This window comes from Artemia sp. Qi Xiang Cuo, chromosome 6 (genome assembly GCF_049724085.1).
Source record: "Artemia sp. Qi Xiang Cuo chromosome 6, ASM4972408v1, whole genome shotgun sequence".
In the NCBI taxonomy this organism is placed as follows: Eukaryota; Metazoa; Arthropoda; class Branchiopoda; order Anostraca; family Artemiidae; genus Artemia; species Artemia sp. Qi Xiang Cuo.
In genome coordinates this window covers 56,885,074-56,907,341 of record NC_142799.1, presented here as the reverse complement: position 1 = coordinate 56,907,341, position 22,268 = coordinate 56,885,074, and the positions used below count along the sequence as shown (strand labels likewise).

Genomic DNA, 22,268 nt, shown 5'->3' with positions numbered 1-22,268 from the left:
GTTCTTTGTTCAGGTGTATATATGATTTTTCTCCTTTTTTCTTGTGGTTTTTCCCTTTCTCTCTCTCTCATTTTCCCTTCTTCACTCCCTTGTCCCAGAAAAGGGGGAAGGTTTGGACCACACTTTGCCAAGTCTCTTCCAAATATAAATTCTTTTTCAAGGTGTAGCTGAAAATTTTCGACTTTTATTGTTCGTAATTTCTGTGTTCCTCCTTTATTATCTTTTTGACCCTTCTGGCACAAGCAGCTGAGGTGGGGTGGAATCCCTAGGCCAGATCCCTGACTAATATCACTTCTCTTGTGCAAGCGTAACAAGAATTTTCTTCTTTTCTTTTCCATCTTCTTCCTCTTTCCTATACACCTCAGTTTTATATTTTACTACTTTTGTCCAAAGAAGGGGAAGGAGTCGAAGACCCATCATTGGCTACATCCCTGAGACCAGCCATGATAGGGTTCAAACAAATTTAATATTTTTTGCTAAGAAATAACCGAGCATAGTTTTAAGCACTAAACTGAAGTCACATTATTGAGCTACACGATATCATTTTTACATATCCATTCTTAATTTCATAAACAGAACAAAACGATTGTTCCCCAAAAATTCTGCGGTAAAGTGTTCTTGTCATTGGTTTACTTCGACAATCAACCTTTTCAAAATCTGAATTTGCTTTGTGCTAGGCACGAAAGAAAGAACGTAAAGCTCATCTGATTGGTTTTTCTGTGTGAAGTATTGAACAAGTAAAAGAACGTAAAGCGATAGATAAAAAAAGGACAAATACTCTCCAGAGCCATTGCTGACGCATAGGGTTCCAAATTGACGTTTCGGTTTCTGGGTCTTCTTTTACACGAACAAGTAGACAAGCGTGTCGTCCAACCATGCTGCGACGGGAATCAATCCTAGGCCTTCGCATCGCCAAGCAGAACATCAATACGCTGTGCTACCACATGGTTGAAAGCAATCGAGTCAAAAGGTCATTTTTTAAGCTGTCTCTCTGCTTCAGGATTTATATCCTTCACGAAATAACCGTTCTCCTTAAAAACTTAACAATCGCATTTTTGCTCTCTCGTAGAAGTTAAGAAAATTTCAAAAGGACCATATAGTTTTGGACATAAAAATAAAATATCCTCTCCCCAACCCCCACTACTTTCCAGAAAACTTTATTCCTTCTAGACGTCCTTCTTTTCAATTTTTTAAAGTGAAACAATGCAACATAATTATAATATTTCTGTTATTGCTAGAATACAAACTCATAAACGAGTCTATAAATTTTTCAGATAAGATCCTGAATATGATCAGTGAACTTCATAATCTGGTAAAAAATTTTAATTGCCCTATATCAATATTTACATCGTATTTTGAACGTATATTGACGCTTTTTATTGGTAGTTAATTATATTTTAAACTTTTAGCAATATATATGGGGAAGAAGGGTTTCTAGCCAAAAACCCTTTAACAGAACTCAATCATAAGGAATCTCGGTGCGATGATCACGACCAGGAGCGTAGAGAGTAGGGATTTCGAGACGTGGCTGCTTAAAATACCATGGTTTTGTAATTGTGGAATAGTAGTCCTTTAATTCAGGTGATGTTTTTTTTGGTAGATTTGATCGCCCAGCACAACATTGAAATTTCCAGCATACATGTCTGATCATAACATGTTGTTTCGTTAAGCAAGACAGCTGAAAGAAATTATTTTTCCATTAGATCCATAAAATTTGAATTTTATCAGTCCGCTATTCCCGAGTTATGAAAAATAATTTGAAATTATAATACGACCAAAACCAAAAATCTTGAAAAGGAAAATTATAAAGTCAATCAATCAAAAACATTATAAAGTCAATCAATAAACTCTTATACAGACTCTGTTACAGCGCGCTCCCTAAATTGGGCCTGTGGTCGAGTATACTTGTTCGCTTTGTTTCTAGAGGAGCACACGGCTCCTACAGCACCGGTTGAATGTTTTTCAGAATTGAGCTACAAGGGTATCAATTACCGGTAATAATCTCACTAAACCCTCTTAGTTGCCTCAAAAGATCTAAACGAAATAGTAAAAGTGACTTCTTAATACCCCCTACTTACTGCTTGTTGACAGAGTATTTCGGGTCAAGCGGACCTATCTTTGGTCATGGGAATGACAATCTGTGACCAAGACGATTCCCATCTTCGTCGATATCGGTGAAAGCTGACAAAGAGCTTCAGTTTAGTCTTCATTGTGGCTAGACAGTCTTGGCCGCTAGAGCGTCTCTCACAAGAGGACAATGACACGGAGGTTAGTGATTTCTTCTTGAGGATTATTTGGATGGATATCAGATACGCCCTAATCTTGTGAGCTGACATTTTTGCATTATGTCCCCTACATTATGGTTTTGGAAACTGCTGAAAAAGCATTTATTCACTCTGATATTTAGATTTTGTTATTTATAATTGTTGTAACTGATAAAAGATGTTGATAAAAAATAAATTATTCACTCTGACACTTAGATTCTGTCAATATTATTCGATGTATCTGACAAAAGATGTTGATAAATAAAATTTATTCACTCTAACCCTTAGATTTTGTCAATTTCATCCGCAGGTATCCGAGAAATGGATGTTGATATAGAATTTAATCAATTTGATACTTAGATTTTGTGAAATTGCTGTATTAACTGTCTAGGAAGCGACTTCAATCGATAAAGAATGTTAATAAAGAATTTGTTCAATTTTTTTTTTCATAATTTCTTGAATTAAATTTCTGTATTGTGCATCCATGAGTTAACTTCAAGAAATATTTTGTTACTTGCTTATCTACTTAATTACTTACTTACCTACTTACTTACAATTTTTTCATAATGACATAATAACATATCCAACAACGGATGTTGATAAAGAGTTTATGCATTCTGATAGATAAAATTGGTCATTGTTATCCCAAGCTTCTGACAAGAGATGCATGAAAAGTACTTTTATTAATTCTCCGATGTTTTTATAGACATTCTTAACGTTTTATGTGCTAGCTTACCCTAAAAGTAATGAACACATAAAAAGGTATTGCATAAACCATTTCTAACGAGATATTGCTATGTTGAATATTAATACAAAAATATATTATGATACATTATTAATATCAATGATTAACTTTGGAATTTTTTTAATTTGTTCCATAAAATAGTTCACCATGTTCTCTCTTGATATTGTAGCTATTGTCTTCTCTTAGTTCGTAATCAGTAGAATAATCACTATTCCATTTAGTCATACAAAGTTTTTACTGGTGTCTCATCAACAGGTTCAATATGCTTTTCGTCTTTGGTATTATTTGGTTCATTGACTGTTTGATCAATGACTTTAACGTTTGCTGGTGTTTTGTTTTTCATAGAGTCATCTTTATATTCCATAGTGATATTTTCAGCCAATTCCATTTTTATTTTCCTGGCAATTTCACTGTCTATTATCACATTGTTTTTACACAGGTAACATTTTCGGCACGTAGAGAAGATATGGTTTACGATATTAGTAGAATAGTAGGCCTTTCTTTTTTTGACCTTCTGTTAAATGCTAATACCCGAAAGCTGATGATTGGATGTATCAGTAGGTAATGTGTTACCTGCAACAGTAGAAAAGAGTTGTCCTCTATCATCAACGATTATTTTTATGTTGGCATTCTCTTTGAGGGCAATCATCTCTGGAGAACTCAAACTCGCATATCCACCAACATAAGAGTTGAATTTTTTCGGTATTCCAAATAAATTGAAGTCCTTATTGTTATGACAATGCATGCATACATTTCAAATAGTGGTACCACTTTTAATTGTTTCATAGTTTAAATACTTCTCCTTGTCGGCATTCAATGCTACAATAACCTTGTTATGTGAACACACTATTAAAATGCTCCATCTTCACTTTTTTTTAAGCTATGACTTATGTGTTTTTCGTTCCACTGCGTAAAAAATACTGATTTAATACATGCAATAGATTAAGTAGTGTCAATAACCGGACATAGAATACCAATGGGAAAACCACATCATATCTCTGACTAATCATAGAGTAGAATTGTTAGAGCCGTAGGCATATTTTGTCATTTTAAGATACATACAAAAAAAGATAAGAAATAAATAAAGTTGAATAATTTCGAAGTTTAAAAAAAAAAATAGTCTGTATTTATCGAAAAAATATTGAATAAGAATAATCAGTCCTCATTATTCTGAGTATCTAAAACTTAACTTAAGTTTCAAATTTGGGCTAGATAATTGTAGTTTCAAGAGTCGTCTTACAAGAAACAAGAGTTTACGGTCAAAAACCCTTATTGGCACATATTTTACTGAAATAGTTTTATGGTTCGATCCAAAAATAGACATAGGTTTCATATTTTAACCAGAGACATATATTTAGCACTACTTTTTTATAAGAAAAAACTAGAGTTTACGGCCAGAAGTCGTTTTTAGCTCATATTTTAAGGAAATACTTGATACTTCGGTTAAAAAATGGGATTAATTTTCACCTATGACCCAATACACGGTGTTTCCAATAATTTTCTTACAAGAAACTAGAGTTTATGGTCGGAAACTCTGTTAACTCAAATTTCTTAGTAATAGTTTTATTTTTCGATCCAAAAATAGACTGAAGTTTCAGATTTGAACAAGAGAATTTTATTTTCCATAATTTTCTTACAAAAACTAGAGTTTACGGTCAAAAAACCTTTTTAGCTCAGATTTTACTGAAATGATTTTATTTTTCGATCCAAAAATAGACTTAAGTTTAAGATTTGAACCAGAGATTTGTATTTTCCATAATTTTCTTACAAAAAACTAGAGTTTACTGCAAAAAACCCTTATTAGCTCAGACTTTATAGAAATAGTTTATTTTTCGATCCATAACTGGACTTAATTTTCACCTATGAGCCAACGCATTGTATTTTCCATAATTTTCTTACAAAAAATACTAGAATTTACGGTCAAAAATTCTTTTTGAGCTCAGATTTTATAGAAAAAGTTTTATTTTTCGATTTAAAAATATACTAAGGTTTCAGATTTGAACCAGAGAATTGTATTTTCCATAATTTTCTTACAAAAAACTAGATTTTACGACCAATACCTCGTATTAGCTTAGATTTTACAGAAATAGTTCATCACCTAGCTCATAAAAGCCAGAAATAGCAAATTACCCACCTCAAATTGTAGGTTTCAGACAACAGACATCTATGAGACACTAGGAAACCTAGCTCTGAAAAGTCAGAAATAGCAAACTACCCACCTCAAATTGTAGGTTTCAGACAACACTCACCTATGAGAGACTAAGGAACCTAGCTCTGAAAAGCCCAAATAGCATCCCAAACTATAGGTTTCAGACAATACAAACCTACAAAAGGCTTTGAAACCTAGTTCAGAAAAGTCAAAAATAGCAAACTACACACCCCAAAATGTAGGTTTCAGATAACACACACCTATGAGAGACTAAGAAACTTAGCTCTGAAAAGCCCACATAGCATCCCAAACTAAAGGTTTCAGACAACATACACATAAACAAGCCTATGAAACCCAGAGAAGAAGAGTCAGAAATAGAAAACCATCCACCTCCAACGGTATGTTTTAGATAACACAAACATAAGAGAAACTAAGAAACCTAGCTCTGAAAAGCCAGAAATAGCAAACTACCCACTCCAACTTGTATGTTTTAGACAAAAAAAACATATGAGAGACTTAGAAATATATCTCTTAAACTCCCAAAGACACTCTTAAACTATATGGTTTTGACCAGAAATACCTACGCAATAAGAAATGTACTCAAATAATATATTCTAAGAAAAAAAAGTTCTTTATATTTTTGTCAGTTAGTAGTTTACGCACTAATACCAATATCAGTAACGATTCTATTTGAACTTTCTCCAAGTTGATCAAATTGGTCTCTAAAGGGTTCATGATAAAAAAAAATAGAGCACGCCATGCTGAATGTGCTTTCAAAAACCCATCTGGTCGAAAACATGTTTGTTATCGTTAATGATTTCCAAAGATGTAAGAAAATAATACAAAGCTAATAAGGGTTTTTGGCCGTAAACTCTAGTTTCTTGTAAGAAAATTATGGAAAATACAATGCAACCGAGTCTCTTAAACCCCGTAAAGCTCTTTTAAAGATACAAGAACTACTTATTTAACACAAAAATTTCGTTTTTAATGAGCACCAAGTAAAGAAAAACCATACGAAATCCGGCAGCAGAGTCTCTCAAACCCCGTAAAGCTCTTTTAAAAGATACAAGAACTACTTATTTAACACAAAAATTTCGTTTTTAATGAGCACCAAGTAAAGAAAAACCAGACGGAATAAGCCAACTCTCAAACCTCGGAAACCTCTTTTAAAAGATACAATAACGACTTTTTTAAGACAAAATTTCTTTATTATTGGTAACCACGAAAAGAAAACAAAATGGAATAATGCCAACGATTATTTCCAGTCCCTTAAATCTCTTTTTAACCGTACAAGAACTTATTAATTAGAACAAAAAATTTGTTTTTAATTGGTCCAAAGTAAAGAAAAAACACACGAAATCAGGCGACAGAGTCTCTCAAACCCCTTAAAGCTCGTTTCTTGTAAGAAAATTATGGAAAATACAATGCAACCGAGTCTCTCGAACCCCTTAAAGCTCTTTTAAAAGATACAAGAACCACTTATTTAACACAAAACTTTTGTTTTTAATGGGCACCAAGTAAAGAAAAACAACACGGGATCAGGCAACCGAGTCTCTCAATCCCCGTAAAGCTATTTTAAAACATACAACAACTACTAATTTAAAACAAAATTTTCGTTTTTAATTTGTACCAAGTAAAGAAAATCAACAAATAATCAGGAAAACAAGTCTTTACATATCAGAAAAGCTCTAGTAAAAGATAAAATAAATAATTAATTAAAACAAAAATGTATTTATTAATGGGCACCAGGTAAAGAAAAACCCCATGGAATCAGACAACAAATTCTCTCAAACCCCATAAAGTTATTTTAAAAGATACAAGAAATACTTATTTAACAACAAAAATTTCGTTTTTAATGAGCACCAAGTAAAGAAAAACTACACGGAATCAGGCAACAGAGTCTGTCAAACCCTTAAAAGTTCTTTTAAAAGATACAAGAAATACTTGTTTAAAACACAAATTTCGTTTTCAATGGGCACCAAGTAAAGAAAAACCACACGGAATCAGGCAACTGAGTCTCTCAAACCACGAAAATCTCTTTTAAAAGATAAAAAAACTAATAATATAACAAAAAAATTTCGTTTTTGATGGGCACAAAGTAAAGAAAAACCTCATGGAATCAGGCAACAGAGTCTATCGACCCCCGAAAAGCTATTTTAAAAGATACAAAAACTACTTATTTAACACACAAATTTCGTTTTCAATGGGCAATCAGTAAAGAAAAACCACGGTGAATCCGGCAGCTGAGTCTCAAACCCCCTTAAAGATCTTTTAAAAGATACAAAAACTACTTATATAGCACAAAATTTTGGTTTTTAATGGGCAACAAGTAAAGAAAAACCACACGGAATCAGGCAACTGAGTCTCTCAAACGCCTTAAAGCTGTTTTAAAAGAAACAAAAACTACTTATTTAACACAAAAATTTCGTTTTTAATGGGCACCAAGTAAAGAAAAACCACTAGGAATGAGGCAACTGAGTCTCTCAAATCCCTTAAAGCTCTTTTAAAAGATACAAAAACTACTTATTTAACACAAAAATTTCGTTTTTAAGGCAAGCAAATAACATGGGAATTCCTATGCAGGCAAGCAAATAACATGGTCCTATAGCTGTAACGAAATAATACGTTTATTATTATAGACTCAATCAAATAAACCGGGACTTTCTATTACCCCAAGCAAAAAACATGGGAATTCCTATGCAAGCAAGCAAATAACAAGGTCATATAGATGTTCGGAAAAAGCATGGTACTTCCTAAAAAGGAAAGCAAATAACATGGGAATTCCTATACACGCAAGCAAATAACATGGGAATTCCTATACACGCAAGCAAATAACATTGTCCTATATCTGTTAGCAAATAACATGGGAATTCCTATACACGCAAGCAAATAACATGGGAATTCCTATACACGCAAGCAAATAACATGGGAATTCCTATACACGCAAGCAAAGCCAGACTATACCCCCCGAACCAGATTATACCCACCAAACCAGACTATACCCACCAAACCAGACTATACCCACCAGAAACCTGTCTGGTTGGCCTTGGTAAGTCAATAAACCAAATAGCACAAGATGGACCAGAAGTATAATACCATGTGAGGGAGTTCTGAATCTCTTTGAAAAGGTGTAGAGGCGTACGCAAATAGCATAGAGATTCCTAGGGGCGTACGTAAAGTATAACATTGATTACTACTCGTGTGTATGACTGTAACTCTCTCTCGAGAATATTCTTTGACTCGATAGAGATTGAAAGAGTAAAACTTCACCTATATAGGCTCATTGATCGAAATACATGGTAGCTGCAAATCTAAGATACAAAATAGAATAGCATCAGCAGCGACAGTTTTCGCCCGGCTGAAAAAAGCCCTCCGTAAGTGCCAAATTCATTTTCTGCACCAAAACCTAAATTTCTGAAGCGGTGTTCAGGTCAGTACTAATCTATGCAAGCTGAACTTGGAGTGAAACCCATTGATGTTGAAGCACTAAGTCTTGGACCAAAGTTGCCTAGCGAAAATCTTAGGCCTCCGCCTCGCTGATAAGGCTTTGATCGAAGAGATAAGAAAAAGATGTTTCCAAAACCATAATTTAGGGGACATAATGCAGAAATGTCAGCTCACAAGATTAGGGCGTATCTGATATCCATCCAAATAATCCTCAAGAAGAAATCACTAACCTCCGTGTCATTGTCCTCTTGTGAGAGACGCTCTAGCGGCCAAGACTGTCTAGCCACAATGAAGACTAAACTGAAGCTCTTTGTCAGCTTTCACCGATATCGACGAAGATGGGAATCGTCTTGGTCACAGATTGTCATTCCCATGACCAAAGATAGGTCCGCTTGACCCGAAATACTCTGTCAACAAGCAGTAAGTAGGGGGTATTAAGAAGTCACTTTTACTATTTCGTTTAGATCTTTTGAGGCAACTAAGAGGGTTTAGTGAGATTATTACCGGTAATTGATACCCTTGTAGCTCAATTCTGAAAAACATTCAACCGGTGCTGTAGGAGCCGTGTGCTCCTCTAGAAACAAAGCGAACAAGTATACTCGACCACAGGCCCAATTTAGGGAGCGCGCTGTAACAGAGTCTGTATAAGAGTTTATTGATTGACTTTATAATGTTTTTGATTGATTGACTTTATAATTTTCCTTTTCAAGATTTTTGGTTTTGGTCGTATTATAATTTCAAATTATTTTTCATAACTCGGGAATAGCGGACTGATAAAATTCAACTTTTATGGATCTAATGGAAAAATAATTTCTTTCAGCTGTCTTGCTGAACGAAACAACATGTTATGATCAGACATGTATGCTGGAAATTTCAATGTTGTGCTGGGCGATCAAATCTACCAAAAAAAAACATCACCTGAATTAAAGGACTACTATTCCACAATTACAAAACCATGGTATTTTGAGCAGCCACGTCTCGAAATCCCTCCTCTACGTTCCTGGTCGTGATCTCCGCACCGAGATTCCTTATGATTGAGTTCTGTTAAAGGGTTTTTGGCTAGAAACCCTTCTTCCCCATATATATTGCTAAAAGTTTAAAATATAATTAACTACCAATAAAAAGCGTCAATATACGTTCAAAATACGATGTAAATATTGATATAGGGCAATTAAAATTTTTTACCAGATTATGAAGTTCACTGATCATATTCAGGATCTTATCTGAAAAATTTATAGACTCGTTTATGAGTTTGTATTCTAGCAATAACAGAAAATAATTATGTTGCATTGTTTCACTTTAAAAAATTGAAAAGAAGGACGTCTAGAAGGAATCAAGTTTTCTGGAAAGTAGTGGGGGTTGGGGAGAGGATATTTTATTTTTATGTCCAAAACTATATGGTCCTTTTGAAATTTTCTTAACTTCTACGAGAGAGCAAAAATACGATTGTTAAGTTTTTAAGGAGAACGGTTATTTCGTGAAGGATATAAATCCTGAAACAGAGAGACAGCTTAAAAAAGGACCTTTTGACTCGATTGCTTTCAACCATGTGGTAGCACAGCGTATTGATGTTCTGCTTGGCGATGCGAAGGCCTAGGATTGATTCCCGTCGCAGCATGGTTGGACGACACGCTTGTCTACTTGTTCGTGTAAAAGAAGACCCAGAAACCGAAACGTCAATTTGGAACCCTATGCGTCAGCAATGGCTCTGGAGAGTATTTGTCCTTTTTTTATCTATCGCTTTACGTTCTTTTACTTGTTCAATACTTCACACAGAAAAACCAATCAGATGAGCTTTACGTTCTTTCTTTCGTGCCTAGCACAAAGCAAATTCAGATTTTGAAAAGGTTGATTGTCGAAGTAAACCAATGACAAGAACACTTTACCGCAGAATTTTTGGGGAACAATCGTTTTGTTCTGTTTATGAAATTAAGAATGGATATGTAAAAATGATATCGTGTAGCTCAATAATGTGACTTCAGTTTAGTGCTTAAAACTATGCTCGGTTATTTCTTAGCAAAAAATATTAAATTTGTTTGAACCCTATCATGGCTGGTCTCAGGGATGTAGCCAATGATGGGTCTTCGACTCCTTCCCCTTCTTTGGACAAAAGTAGTAAAATATAAAACTGAGGTGTATAGGAAAGAGGAAGAAGATGGAAAAGAAAAGAAGAAAATTCTTGTTACGCTTGCACAAGAGAAGTGATATTAGTCAGGGATCTGGCCTAGGGATTCCACCCCACCTCAGCTGCTTGTGCCAGAAGGGTCAAAAAGATAATAAAGGAGGAACACAGAAATTACGAACAATAAAAGTCGAAAATTTTCAGCTACACCTTGAAAAAGAATTTATATTTGGAAGAGACTTGGCAAAGTGTGGTCCAAACCTTCCCCCTTTTCTGGGACAAGGGAGTGAAGAAGGGAAAATGAGAGAGAGAGAAAGGGAAAAACCACAAGAAAAAAGGAGAAAAATCATATATACACCTGAACAAAGAACTTTTATTAGCAAAGAGAGCCGCCATGGGAGTCCATACCCCCCCCCCCTCCGGAACAAAGAGATTCCTAACGTTGAAATAGAAGGACAAGGAACGAAAAGCAGAAAAATCATAGATACACCTGGACAAGGAACAGAAGTTAGGCAGAGACATAGCAAAATGAGAGTTTCCCTTCCTTTAGAAAGCGGTCGTAAAAACCGAAAGGAGAGAAAATGGAAGAAAGAAGGGAAAGAATGGTAAAAAGAAAGGGAATAACCCGTATATGTGCCTGCATAAAAAAGGCATTGCTAGCTAGGGATGTGGCAAGGAAAAGTCGGGAGTCCAAAGCCCTCCAGGAGCAAAGGAAAAAGTAATACTGAGGAAACAAAAAGAGAAAAATCATAGATACACCAGACCATTAAAGTGAAATTAGGAGGGGACATGGCATGGTTGGTTTCAGTCCCACCTCCGTCAAAGACGAGGGGATAAGAATAGAAAGAAGGAGAATGAGAAAGAAAGGGGGGAAAATCCTAGATACACATGTATAAAGAAGTCAGATTAGGAAGGGATATAGCCAAGGGGTCTTTACGCTCATTCAAAAGAACGAAGAAGGGCCAAAAGAACGAATGAGCAAACAAGTGAAAAGTAGAAGAATTTTATATAGACATACACAGAGAAGGGAGATTTGGTAGGGACTTAGCAAAGAGGGGAGAGAATTCAGGATCGCCCTCAATTGAGACGGAGTTATAAAAATGGAAATAAAAGTAAAAAAGAAAGAAAGGAAATAAGGAAAAGAGAAGGTGAAAAATTAAAGATACATCTTAACGAAAAGTGAGATTTGGTAATGATTTGACAGTGGGACTGGGCCTTCCGGTACAACAAAAGATGGAAGATAAACAAATGGAAGATGGACTACATGATGGAAGATGGAGGATAAAAAAGATGGAAGAAGGAAAAACGTAAACAAACGGAGAAAGTCTCATATGAAAAAGAAGAGCGAACAGGCATTATCCAATTGCCAGGTCTAAAACAGCCAACTCGATAGAATTAACGTTAATTATCACAATATTTGGATCTGATATTTTACTTTCACAAAGTGGAGAACTGTGGGTTCATTCCCCTATTTGGGTCTCTGGAAGAAACCCAAAATATATGATATTCTTGAAAATCATACAAGGGGGCTACCGTCACCTGCTTTTCGCACTAAAGTTTCAGCATTTTCCTAAAAGCATTTTAAAATGCAAAAAGTATAGCCGTTTTGTAATTTTTTTATTGCTGTGGGCCAAGGCCCAAACTAACCTTCAGAAGGTTACAGGTGCCTTTGCCTCCACTGTGGTCTAATCTAAGAGACTGCAAGCTTTGAGTCATAAATGAAAGAAAAGGTGCATGTCAAAATAAAGAAAAAGAAAGATTACGATCTACACATATATTTCTGTGGACAGACAATTGACTATGACGTATAAGGAAGACTATTTGAAATGATGCAAGTGTTTTTAAAGCGTTCCAACTAAATATTTTAAAAGTTTCGTTGGCTTAGCGCTAAGAACAGCGTTGGATAAAACACTGGTCTCGAAAGCACATTAGAAAATCCCAATTTCATATAGTTGTTTTGAATGCTTCAAAATAATTCAAAGGTTGAAAACCTTGAACAAGCATTATTTAACATTCTTTACTTACCAAAAATATAAATAATGATATAATAGAAAAATCATGAGATTTTTTAGTATAAAACTATAGAAAAAACATGAAATTATGAAGAAGGGTGGAGCAACTTCATCTTTAAGACTCGTAATAGAGTCATGGCCAATAAGGCAGAATGTGCGAGAGTGTGGTACCTGCTTCACTATCACTGTCTTCGGTATATCCTGCACACTACCCGTTATGACACGAGTTCAAACAGCAAGAGAAGGAGTTAAAAGGCACTAGGGCAAAGGCACTAGTTGTTATAAAAAGGCGTCGGCTTAAGCTCCTTGGTACTACTTTGCGTTGTTTCCAAGATTCAATATTTTGATATCTCCTTGTGTATGAGAAAGTAGCCTCCTTCAAATGAAGAGGAGGAGGGCAGAAAACATACCTTGAAAAAAATTTAAGGTGGACAAATTTTCAGACTCAAAATTTTGCACGTTGACTTCGAAGTAGCTACTTCAGATCAAGTGCGGAGATGGTGAGTTGGGACAGCTTATCAAATTAAATACCTGGGAAGCATTGTTGGAAACAATGGCACACTGCAAAAGAAGTAGCCTCCTGAATAGGCCGAGTAAGTGGAGCTTTCAGCAGAATGAAGAGAATCTTGCGATCGAACCTCTTCTCACTTCGCATCACAGTTAGACTGTTCAATATTGACGTTCTGTCAATTCTGACGTGTGTCACCTGATTATACCATATTGATGCAGATCAAGGACATCTGATTCTGGTCTTTGAAAATATGTCTCCGAAGAATCTTGAACATACACTGGACGTTTCGAGTCTCAAAAAGAGGGTCCGAAAAATGACCATCATGGCATTGTGACATTGTATCAACACAAAAGTATTGTCTTGCGAATGGGGGACCCTAGACTCCCAAGGCAACCTTGCGGTAGCAACCTAAAAATAGAGGAGGAAGGATCTTCTCAAGATCGCCGTACGTGGCATACACCAGTCAAATCTACGCTATCAACACGCTCCTGCAACCTGAGTGAGAGCATATACTGGTCGTAGAAGGATACCGCGAAGACTGGAGACTCTTTATCGAAACCTTGGTGCCTCTGGAGGCACAGAAGGGTCATGTTTCCAGACATTGATGGAGTCGAGACAAAGATTGGTAAACGATTACCGAGGAAGCTGCGGGTAACTGGTCAAACCAGTCGTCAGAATTAATGCAAAGGTCCTTTGGTACAATTCGTCGTCCGGTTCCCACCGAAAGTTAAATAGAAGGAAGTGAGTAAAAACCATTGTGCCAAAATTGTGCCTTTTCTTATGAAGGACGCAAAGAAAAGTACTATTTTGGACACTGAAAAAATTCAGCGTCACCTTTCCAAAAGCTCAAATCCCTCCTCAAGATACGATTGTAGATATTACTCAATTTTTATTAATACAGACGTTTGAAATCTTAAACTCTCTTCTTTTTTTCAACTTCACAGGTAACCTTTTATTCTATTCTAATCTCTTTTTATTTAGCCGGAGTACTTCTTCTTCCATTAAATTATACTGGAGACAGACTCCATTTTGGTTTAGCCAGTGAGAGAGCGAAACTTGAGGGATTCAAAGTCAAAATGGTTCCAGTTGGAGATGATTCGGCTGTTAAAACTAAAGATAGCGCTGCTGGCAGACGAGGACTGTCTGGTACACTTTTTGTCACGAAGGCAAGTAATTAAAAGAGTTTTTTTTTTTCAAATCAATGTTTGGATCCATATCTTTCTAAGCATCAAGGATTTTACTGCATGCCCTGGTTTCAGAAATTGATGCTAAACTTAACAATTTCAAATTTAACAGGGTTGCATTTGCCCTACTTTCAAAATGAAGAGTGATTACGCTATGAAAAATTAAATTGAGATTGAAAGGCTAAAATCTGCGTTAGAAAAAAAATATTCGAATTTGGTATTAATATCTTTTGGTATTTAGAAATGACTTTATTTTTACAACTCATTTATCCTTGTTCGATAGGGTTTAATCTTTACTTTCTTGATGAGTTCAGTAATTATATTGGACTTTGTAAATTCATCTGTTATAAATAAAATGATCATAAGAAAATGACACATCAAATATGACACTGGATACGAAACATATAACAAGAGATTATCTGCATCAGGAGTCTTTTCTGTTTGTTTGTTTTTTTTCTGTATATTATTCGTTTACTGTTCAACGACAAATGCTTTATATTAGATTCTCATCGGATTTCAATATAATTGGTATTTTTCATTGTCACCTGTATTGGGGCCAAAATCTAAAGGGGATTCTCGGAACTATTGCCTCCGGCTTCGCTTGAAAAATAAAAATGACATTTTTAAGCGCTAAACCTTTCAAATTTTATGTGAAATAATTGACAGTTCTGGTTAAAAAATATGATTCTGAAACTTCTCGCCTTAAGTCTTTTGAACACCAAGAAACGCTATCCATTGAGCGATATTGGTGCTGTCCCCTAAAGCTCTTTTGTTGGATGTACCACGCTGTTTTGAAGAAATCAAAACACAAGTCCTACCAAAACATTTCCGATTTAAATATCCCCAAAAAAAGAAGTACATAGTTGATGGCCTTATTTTGTCCTTAGGTGATGTGTGCAGAATTGCTAGATGTCCTTTTTTTGTATGTTTTTGTGTAAGATCGAATATTTTTCATGAGTTTACAGGTAACCAGCAATTTCAAATTGGAATTCCTCAAAACTTTTTTGGCTGGAAATGTATTTTGGGTTTCGGAAGTTGACGCATATTAATATTAAGATTAATAAATAAAGAAGATCTACTTAGGCAACTATTTATTTTCCTTCCTTATTGAAAACCCCTGAGGGTTCCGGCTATGCCATAAATAATGAACTTCCCCAGTGTTACTTTTAAAATAAAGCCAGACCCAGTGTTACTGTTACTTCCAAACACAAACTATACAGTAGGTTTGTTTTAAAATCCACAGCTAAAAGATTGACAGTGGACTGGTACCAACAAGCAGAAAAAGCTAAATTCTTTAAATAACTCAGTTATTGGATATTAAATCATATTGCTTGGTGCTGCAGTGAGTTGTTAGTACTAGTAGTAGTAGGATCATATTGCGTAGCAAAAATTTCAAGTTTTTATTTTAAACGTACTACATATTTTATTCTTAGCTGATAGCCGGTGACTCTGAGATTTAAGTTTCATATTCAATTAGCTATTAAAGCAACGTAAAGCATAGAATAAACAAGTAATAGTATTTTAAAAATTATATTATCGCTGCTTAACACGAAGTACAGCATTGTAGAAAGTATAGCGCTATTTTTATAGCGTTGTACAATACAGTGTTTATTTGTGTCGAGGCTCCCAGGCAAGCTGAAACGAGTTTTACGAATTTCGAGCCACTTTGTGGAGTTTTTCATCCCTTTTGTAAAAAACTGGAAACTTCCTTATTTTAATTACATTTTATGGTTTATTGAGATTTTCTAAACGTTGAATATAGTGGAGTAGTATGGCATATTGAATCAAGACTTAAAAATACATTTTCTGAACAGACAAGCTGCCTTCGAGCCTTTTTTTCGGATTTACGCTACTGTAAACGAGAATTAGTGTTTCATTTGATAGCCATAGTATTTTGGCGGGTAGGTTATAATTTTTTTTTTTTGGGGGGGGGGTTAATCCATCAAAAAATAAAAGATGAATAACGTTAAAGATATGAGATCATGATTGTTTATAGTTATAGTAAAAGGTTGGATAATCGGATTTTCCAGTCACACAGGCCTATTGTTGATGATACATGCTATAATGGTGTTCAGTTTCACTAAACCCGAAAATAGAAGAACTAAAATAAAACTAGAAAATAGTAAATACAGTATAGCATTAAGTTTCCAATTTATATTGTGTCTGTCGTTCTTTGAAAAAACACCTAGCATATTTTTGGAACTCTTAGTTCTGTTTATCTACCAAATACGTTTTTAGAATTATTACTTTCTGGGTTGACTGTAATTTTAGCCATATATCATAAATATCTATGGCCATTAGATATATACTCAGGGCCACTGCTCTCGGGATGGGAGGTATGTTGGCCTCGGAGGCATACTTATTAGACCCTTTGATGTTTCTAAGAAAAATGATTATATCAAAATTTGACCCAATATCATTGGGATTATGAGGTCTGGGTAGCAGGAAATGGCACTTGAGGAAGGTCGATTGCCCTCAAGTCATTTTGGGCTCGCAAAAAAGGGCAATAGAACTTTGAATTTCCGATCGAATGAACACCTTCTAAGTTCTCACGACGCCGTCTTTCATACAAAGTGGCCGGAGAGTAAAGTTTTCTGGCCCTTTGTTGGGTCCTTTTTTGGATTGCGGCAGTTGACTGTATGTTTAGAATTGATCATGAATAAAATTTTTTGCCCATGTCCGTTTCCCCTTCCCATCTCCCCCTGTAAACTCCAAGTTATTTGATCCTTTTGACCTAAATGCCAATCCCTGAAAGTTTCAAGCCAATCGCACGCCCAATGTCAAGCAAGCCCTCCTTTTGGTATTATAATTTTTATGCGTAAACAATGAGTAATTTATATGACTAAAGGCTCCTGCCACAGGGATTTTGCTGATCATGTCATCCCTGGAGGCAAATTATATGAAGCCTGTCAACTATTTTGAACAGAATGGCTATCTCAAAATTTTCATCGGATAAAAGAGGATAGAAGGAGGGTTGGGTACCCTCCAATCACTTTCAATTCTTAAAAAGGGCATTAGAACTGGCACTTCCCATTTCAATTAAATCCCGTCCCAAGTTTGTGTGACCCCCCTCCTTCCACACGAAGTTGTTGGGGGAAAAACTAATTAGAGAAAACAATAAATACATCGAAGGTGTTTGGCTCTTTACATAGGCAGGTCGTATTCTGATAAAAATCTTTTATGGGTATTGCAATCGCGGCGGAAAACAAAGGCCAATTCGAAAGAGTTGTTAATTATAAGCAAATTTTACAGATCTGTGGAGCGTTAGCAGAGCAAGGATCCGACCTCGGTAAAATTAAGTCCGAAGCGAAGCACATACAAGAGCACCTTGGAAGTGTCGGAATTAGTGTCCAGGGATGTACTTTACCAGGCCATTCCACTTCTCTATTCCATTTAAATCATGGCGAAGCTGAACTAGGCCTTGGAATTCACGGCGAAGCTGGGGTAAGAAAGGTGCAATTTAATAATGCAGAAGAAGCAGTAGGTCAGATGTTTAATATCTTAATGGATACAGAGTCACCAACTCGATTACATCTAGATGGGGATAGTGATGTGGCATTGATTGTTAATAATCTTGGTGGTACTTCTATAATGGAACAGAATGTCATGATTGGAGAGGCTATCAAACATCTAGGTAAATATTATAGTAGACCCTATAGTTATTAAAGTTCCCAATATGCTATTTTTAGCTATCTAAATGAATAATTATTAGTTTCAGTTGTATATTTATTTCTACCATTGTATGTTTGTGCGCTGTGTGAATGTGTCTTGTGAACTGTCTACCATTCAAGAATAGAAAAAAAAAAATTTTGAAAGGAAATGACTAGCCTCAAGTGCAGGTTATTCTTGTCCCAGATATAATTTCCTGGCAACCCTGTAGATGACTTTAAAAAGGTGAATTATTCAGGTTTGTAATTATATTAATGAAATGGCAAGGAAAGCAGACAAAATTCAGTTGCTTTTGTGTGTGTGTTTTGGTGGGTTTTTTTTTGGGTGTGGGGGGGGAGGGTGGGATGGTTAATGTTAATTTTATTATTTTGCGATGTGCATCATAGATTACTGTGTTAGATGGCCTTGTTTGGCTCATATTAAAATTATTTATTTAGTTATTGGTTGTTCCTTGTGCCTTATTTGGCTCATATTAAAATTATTTATTTAGTTATTGGTTGTTCCTTGTGCCTTATTCCTTCTCTTTCGTCTTTTTTTCTTTGTTTTTTGGCTTCTCTATGGTAGTGTCTCACTCCATGCATATTCTTCGTTTTATTTATTTTGTTCTCTTATTTAAATCTTTTTCTTTAAGCTAATTGTCTTCATGTCTGCCCTACTAGACCAAAAAGCGTACTTATAGAGGCTCTAAGCTCTGATAGAATTCAAGGGACTCTGGTTAGGCTGCGTTAGAAGAGCATCATGTACAGCTGTGGCTTGGTCTTTGCTCTTGACACTGATGATTTACTAGTAGTAATAATAATAATAATAAGTTTTGGGCATTGATGATTTCATTGGAGTCATTGGTCATGGCAACTTATGAGATCTTTAATTCTTTTTATGCAAATAAGGAAAAAAATGCAGAGAGAAAAATATATAAAAGAAATAAAAAAGAAAATCGAAAAGGATTTTCAGCCGATGGAAAAGAAATAACGAAAAGATAAAGCAAATATTTTGATAAGGATCTCCAACAAGCCGTTCTCAACATTCAAAAAAAGGGGAAAAAAAATTAATTTTTTTTTCTTGGCGGAGGTCCTTGCCGAGATGTCTACTTTGTCTTTCTGTTGTTTTTTTCTACTAGCTGGAAATCACCTTAGCTGCGGTTTCTAATTTATCATTTAATTATTTTGTACGTATTTTTTTTATCATCGTCATGTATAGCCAGTGTGGTCTTAGAATTTATTTAATGTTTAATTTGTCTGGATTTTCAGAGCACTTCCAAATGATACGTGTTTTTTGTTAATAATGAGGCAGGTTGCTTCTCTTCTGCCCTTCCAAGATCAGAAACGATATTTGATAGATACAATGCAGATTTTGGATAAAATGGGGAGCTCTGGATAGAAGGTAATGGAGGATGAGCATGGATAGATGTGTTGTCCTCAGGCAAATTGGTTGTGTGATTGGTTTTTATTAATAGTAGTTGCAGTTCTTTGCAATAAGGGCTTTAAGAAAGTCGTCTATTTTGTCGTAATTTACTGTCTTGTCTAGGTGAGGGACTATTTTCTATTTAGAAATAGTCTATTAACTATTGGCGATTATTTGTATACTTTCCTCTAATTAGTTTTTATCACAGATTGCCAGCTTCTGAATGTTCAAAGAGTTAGCCCCGATATTAAATTAAAGATGGCACCATCTTTGGCTCCCTGCCAATATTTAAGAACTGGAGAATAGCTTTGGTGCTTTTGCTCTACTTTAAATGACGTTTTTTTTCATTTTGTTTTACTTTTTATTCGTAATGAATGTATTTGAAAAGGAGTGAAGATCCAAACGACTGTATATAACAACAACCTTTTGAAATTAGTGTTGCTTTACTTGTAGAGAACATCGAGAGAATCATTATTTTATAAAAGCTCTGATGCACGAAAAAAAAAATCTAAAGCATAAAACTCAGATTGGTGCAACCACCACTTTTGATATTAAGTTGATTATAAATTGGGGCTCATAAGCCCAAAAAGAAATATTCATAGACCATTAGAGGATTCAATCTGTTTTGATTCGTATAGACACATTTTAAATTTAAAAGTTTGCCTCATTTTTTTACGATTACTTCTCATTTTTAGAAGCCTTTGGTGTCAGAGTGCGTCGCTGCTATGCTGGTCATTTGATGACTTCTTTGAATATGGCTGGTATTCAATTTTCGGTGTTAAAAATTCCTGGAGACAAACAATATTGGTTTGATTTATTGGACGAACCTACAAATGCCCAAGCATGGCCTAAATGTGTTTATACATCTTCTTCTTTTGAGAGGTTCACTCCAAGTTACATCAGTGATGAAGGTCTACGGTGGACGGCCCATTTTGAGGTAAGATTATCACAAAAAAAGGACGTCTTAAGGCATAAAATAAACACAGACCACCATAGGTCCAATAATTTGCCTAATGTTCCCAATACAAGATATTTATTTTAAAATCAAATTATCACAAACCAAGATGAGACGAATTTATATTTTAGAGTCAAAAAACCTAAAAAGAAGCAGACCAATAACATCAAAATGTTGTAGTTTAAAAATAAAAACTTACATAAAACTGGCTTGGGAAACTATAAACAGATAGAAGGAATAATTGATTCATTGACTATTTCACAGTCACGCGCAGAGCAGAAGAGAAATAGGAACTAGTTACATACATTAAATAACAAAACTACCCTCCTTTCCAATAAAACGTTATGAATATATTTTGGTATTTGTTGCAACTTTACTATTCAAAAGATAGAGTGTAAAGTGCAAGTATGATTTCATCCGGAAATGCTTTTTCGCCTCCCATCCAGCATAAACAAATAATCCATGGTTGATAGTTATATGAGTCATGACTGATTGTCCCAAATCAAGAAGTGTCTCAAATCATCCAACCGAAGTTTTAGCCACTCTTCGTCACCTCGTGGGGAGCCACTTGTTCAACCACGTATGGCGCAATTCCACCAAGCGTGGTATACTTCACCACGCTGTGACCCCTCGAGTCGTGCATGACATTTTTGTCACTCTCGGCAGTGGCGATTCCAGACCTGCGCAGGGTGTAGCTCCCCCCACCCAGTTTTCCTGATATTCGACTCTAAATTCTTTTTATTTTTAAAATTCTGTGGTATACCTTTCTCCTCCAGAATATGAGGCCTAAAACCCCTACTGACTCTTGACACGCCCAGAATGATATACGGTAAATGAGTTTTGAAAGTAAATAGCAGCTCGCATCTGACAAAGCAGCGACGGTTCGAAGATTGTGATTAGTCTCAATCTTTAGGCCTTGGTGCGAAGGTGCGTAGTAAGAGTTTATGTCATGAAACACCAGGAAATGTTAAAATCACTGGGAAAATAAGAAAATTTTATGGGGGATGAAGCCCCTCCTGACGTGACTATTGACGTGGCGTATGGGTTTGGAGCTCTTTGCCTATTTTCTACATTCACAGCAGTGTCAAACTCGGAAGAGCATTGGTGAATGGACCACCTGTTGAACGAGACTATAGATATGAGGAATTTTTATAAAGATATATTACTGCTACTGCTAACAGTTCAAAAAGCACCAAGCCACCTAAGGCCAAGATCTATAAAAATATTGCAACGACGTCATGCACTGTATAAAAGGTGTTTTATACGAAAAATATTTTTATTAAAATAAAATGCGCGTGGAGACTACCTAAAAAAATCAAGTTAATGACATGACTCAGTCATCGTTTGCATTTGAACAGAGGACATCTATTGATATGTAAACTAGATTGAAGGAGTAATAAAATTACAGTGTATTGTAGTTACTATTAGTTTCGAAATAAGTGAAACAATAAATTTTTATTGACGGACTATTTTAACATGTGGATGTCCTTTCTCACTCATATAACGTAATATACTATTTTACTCTCTTTTTAATTTGGTTTGAGAATCTGATTATAATTTAATTTTGCTAATAAGCGAGCAGAAGAGGGAGTTTCTTGTTGCAAGGGCCGTTGTACCTGCCGGGAGTGTTACTCCCTTAAACTGCAGGGATCTGGTAGCAGGAAACTACACTTCCTCTGCGTATTGGTATCTGGTTCTTAGGATGGGTACAATGAATAATGAATAATGGAGTTGTTTTTTCGCCAGTTTCAAATTTTTTTGCAGTTTAACCATGATAATGGAGTGAATAAAAATAAAATACTGAAATTT

The 22,268-nt window shown here is 35.4% G+C and overlaps 1 protein-coding gene across 1 annotated transcript in view; it reads left to right on the top strand.

The window, feature by feature from the left end:
- Nucleotides 1-10,188: 10,188 nt before the first annotated feature.
- Nucleotides 10,189-22,268, top strand: part of LOC148951417 (triokinase/FMN cyclase-like) — a 13,179-nt gene continuing 1,099 nt past the window's right edge. Inside the window, exons 1-4 of the mRNA XM_089091095.1 lie at nucleotides 10,189-10,320; nucleotides 14,195-14,416; nucleotides 17,687-18,068; nucleotides 20,200-20,441. Coding sequence (XP_088947221.1) covers nucleotides 10,189-10,320; nucleotides 14,195-14,416; nucleotides 17,687-18,068; nucleotides 20,200-20,441 — 978 coding nt within the window. The remainder of the gene's footprint in view (nucleotides 10,321-14,194; nucleotides 14,417-17,686; nucleotides 18,069-20,199; nucleotides 20,442-22,268) is intronic.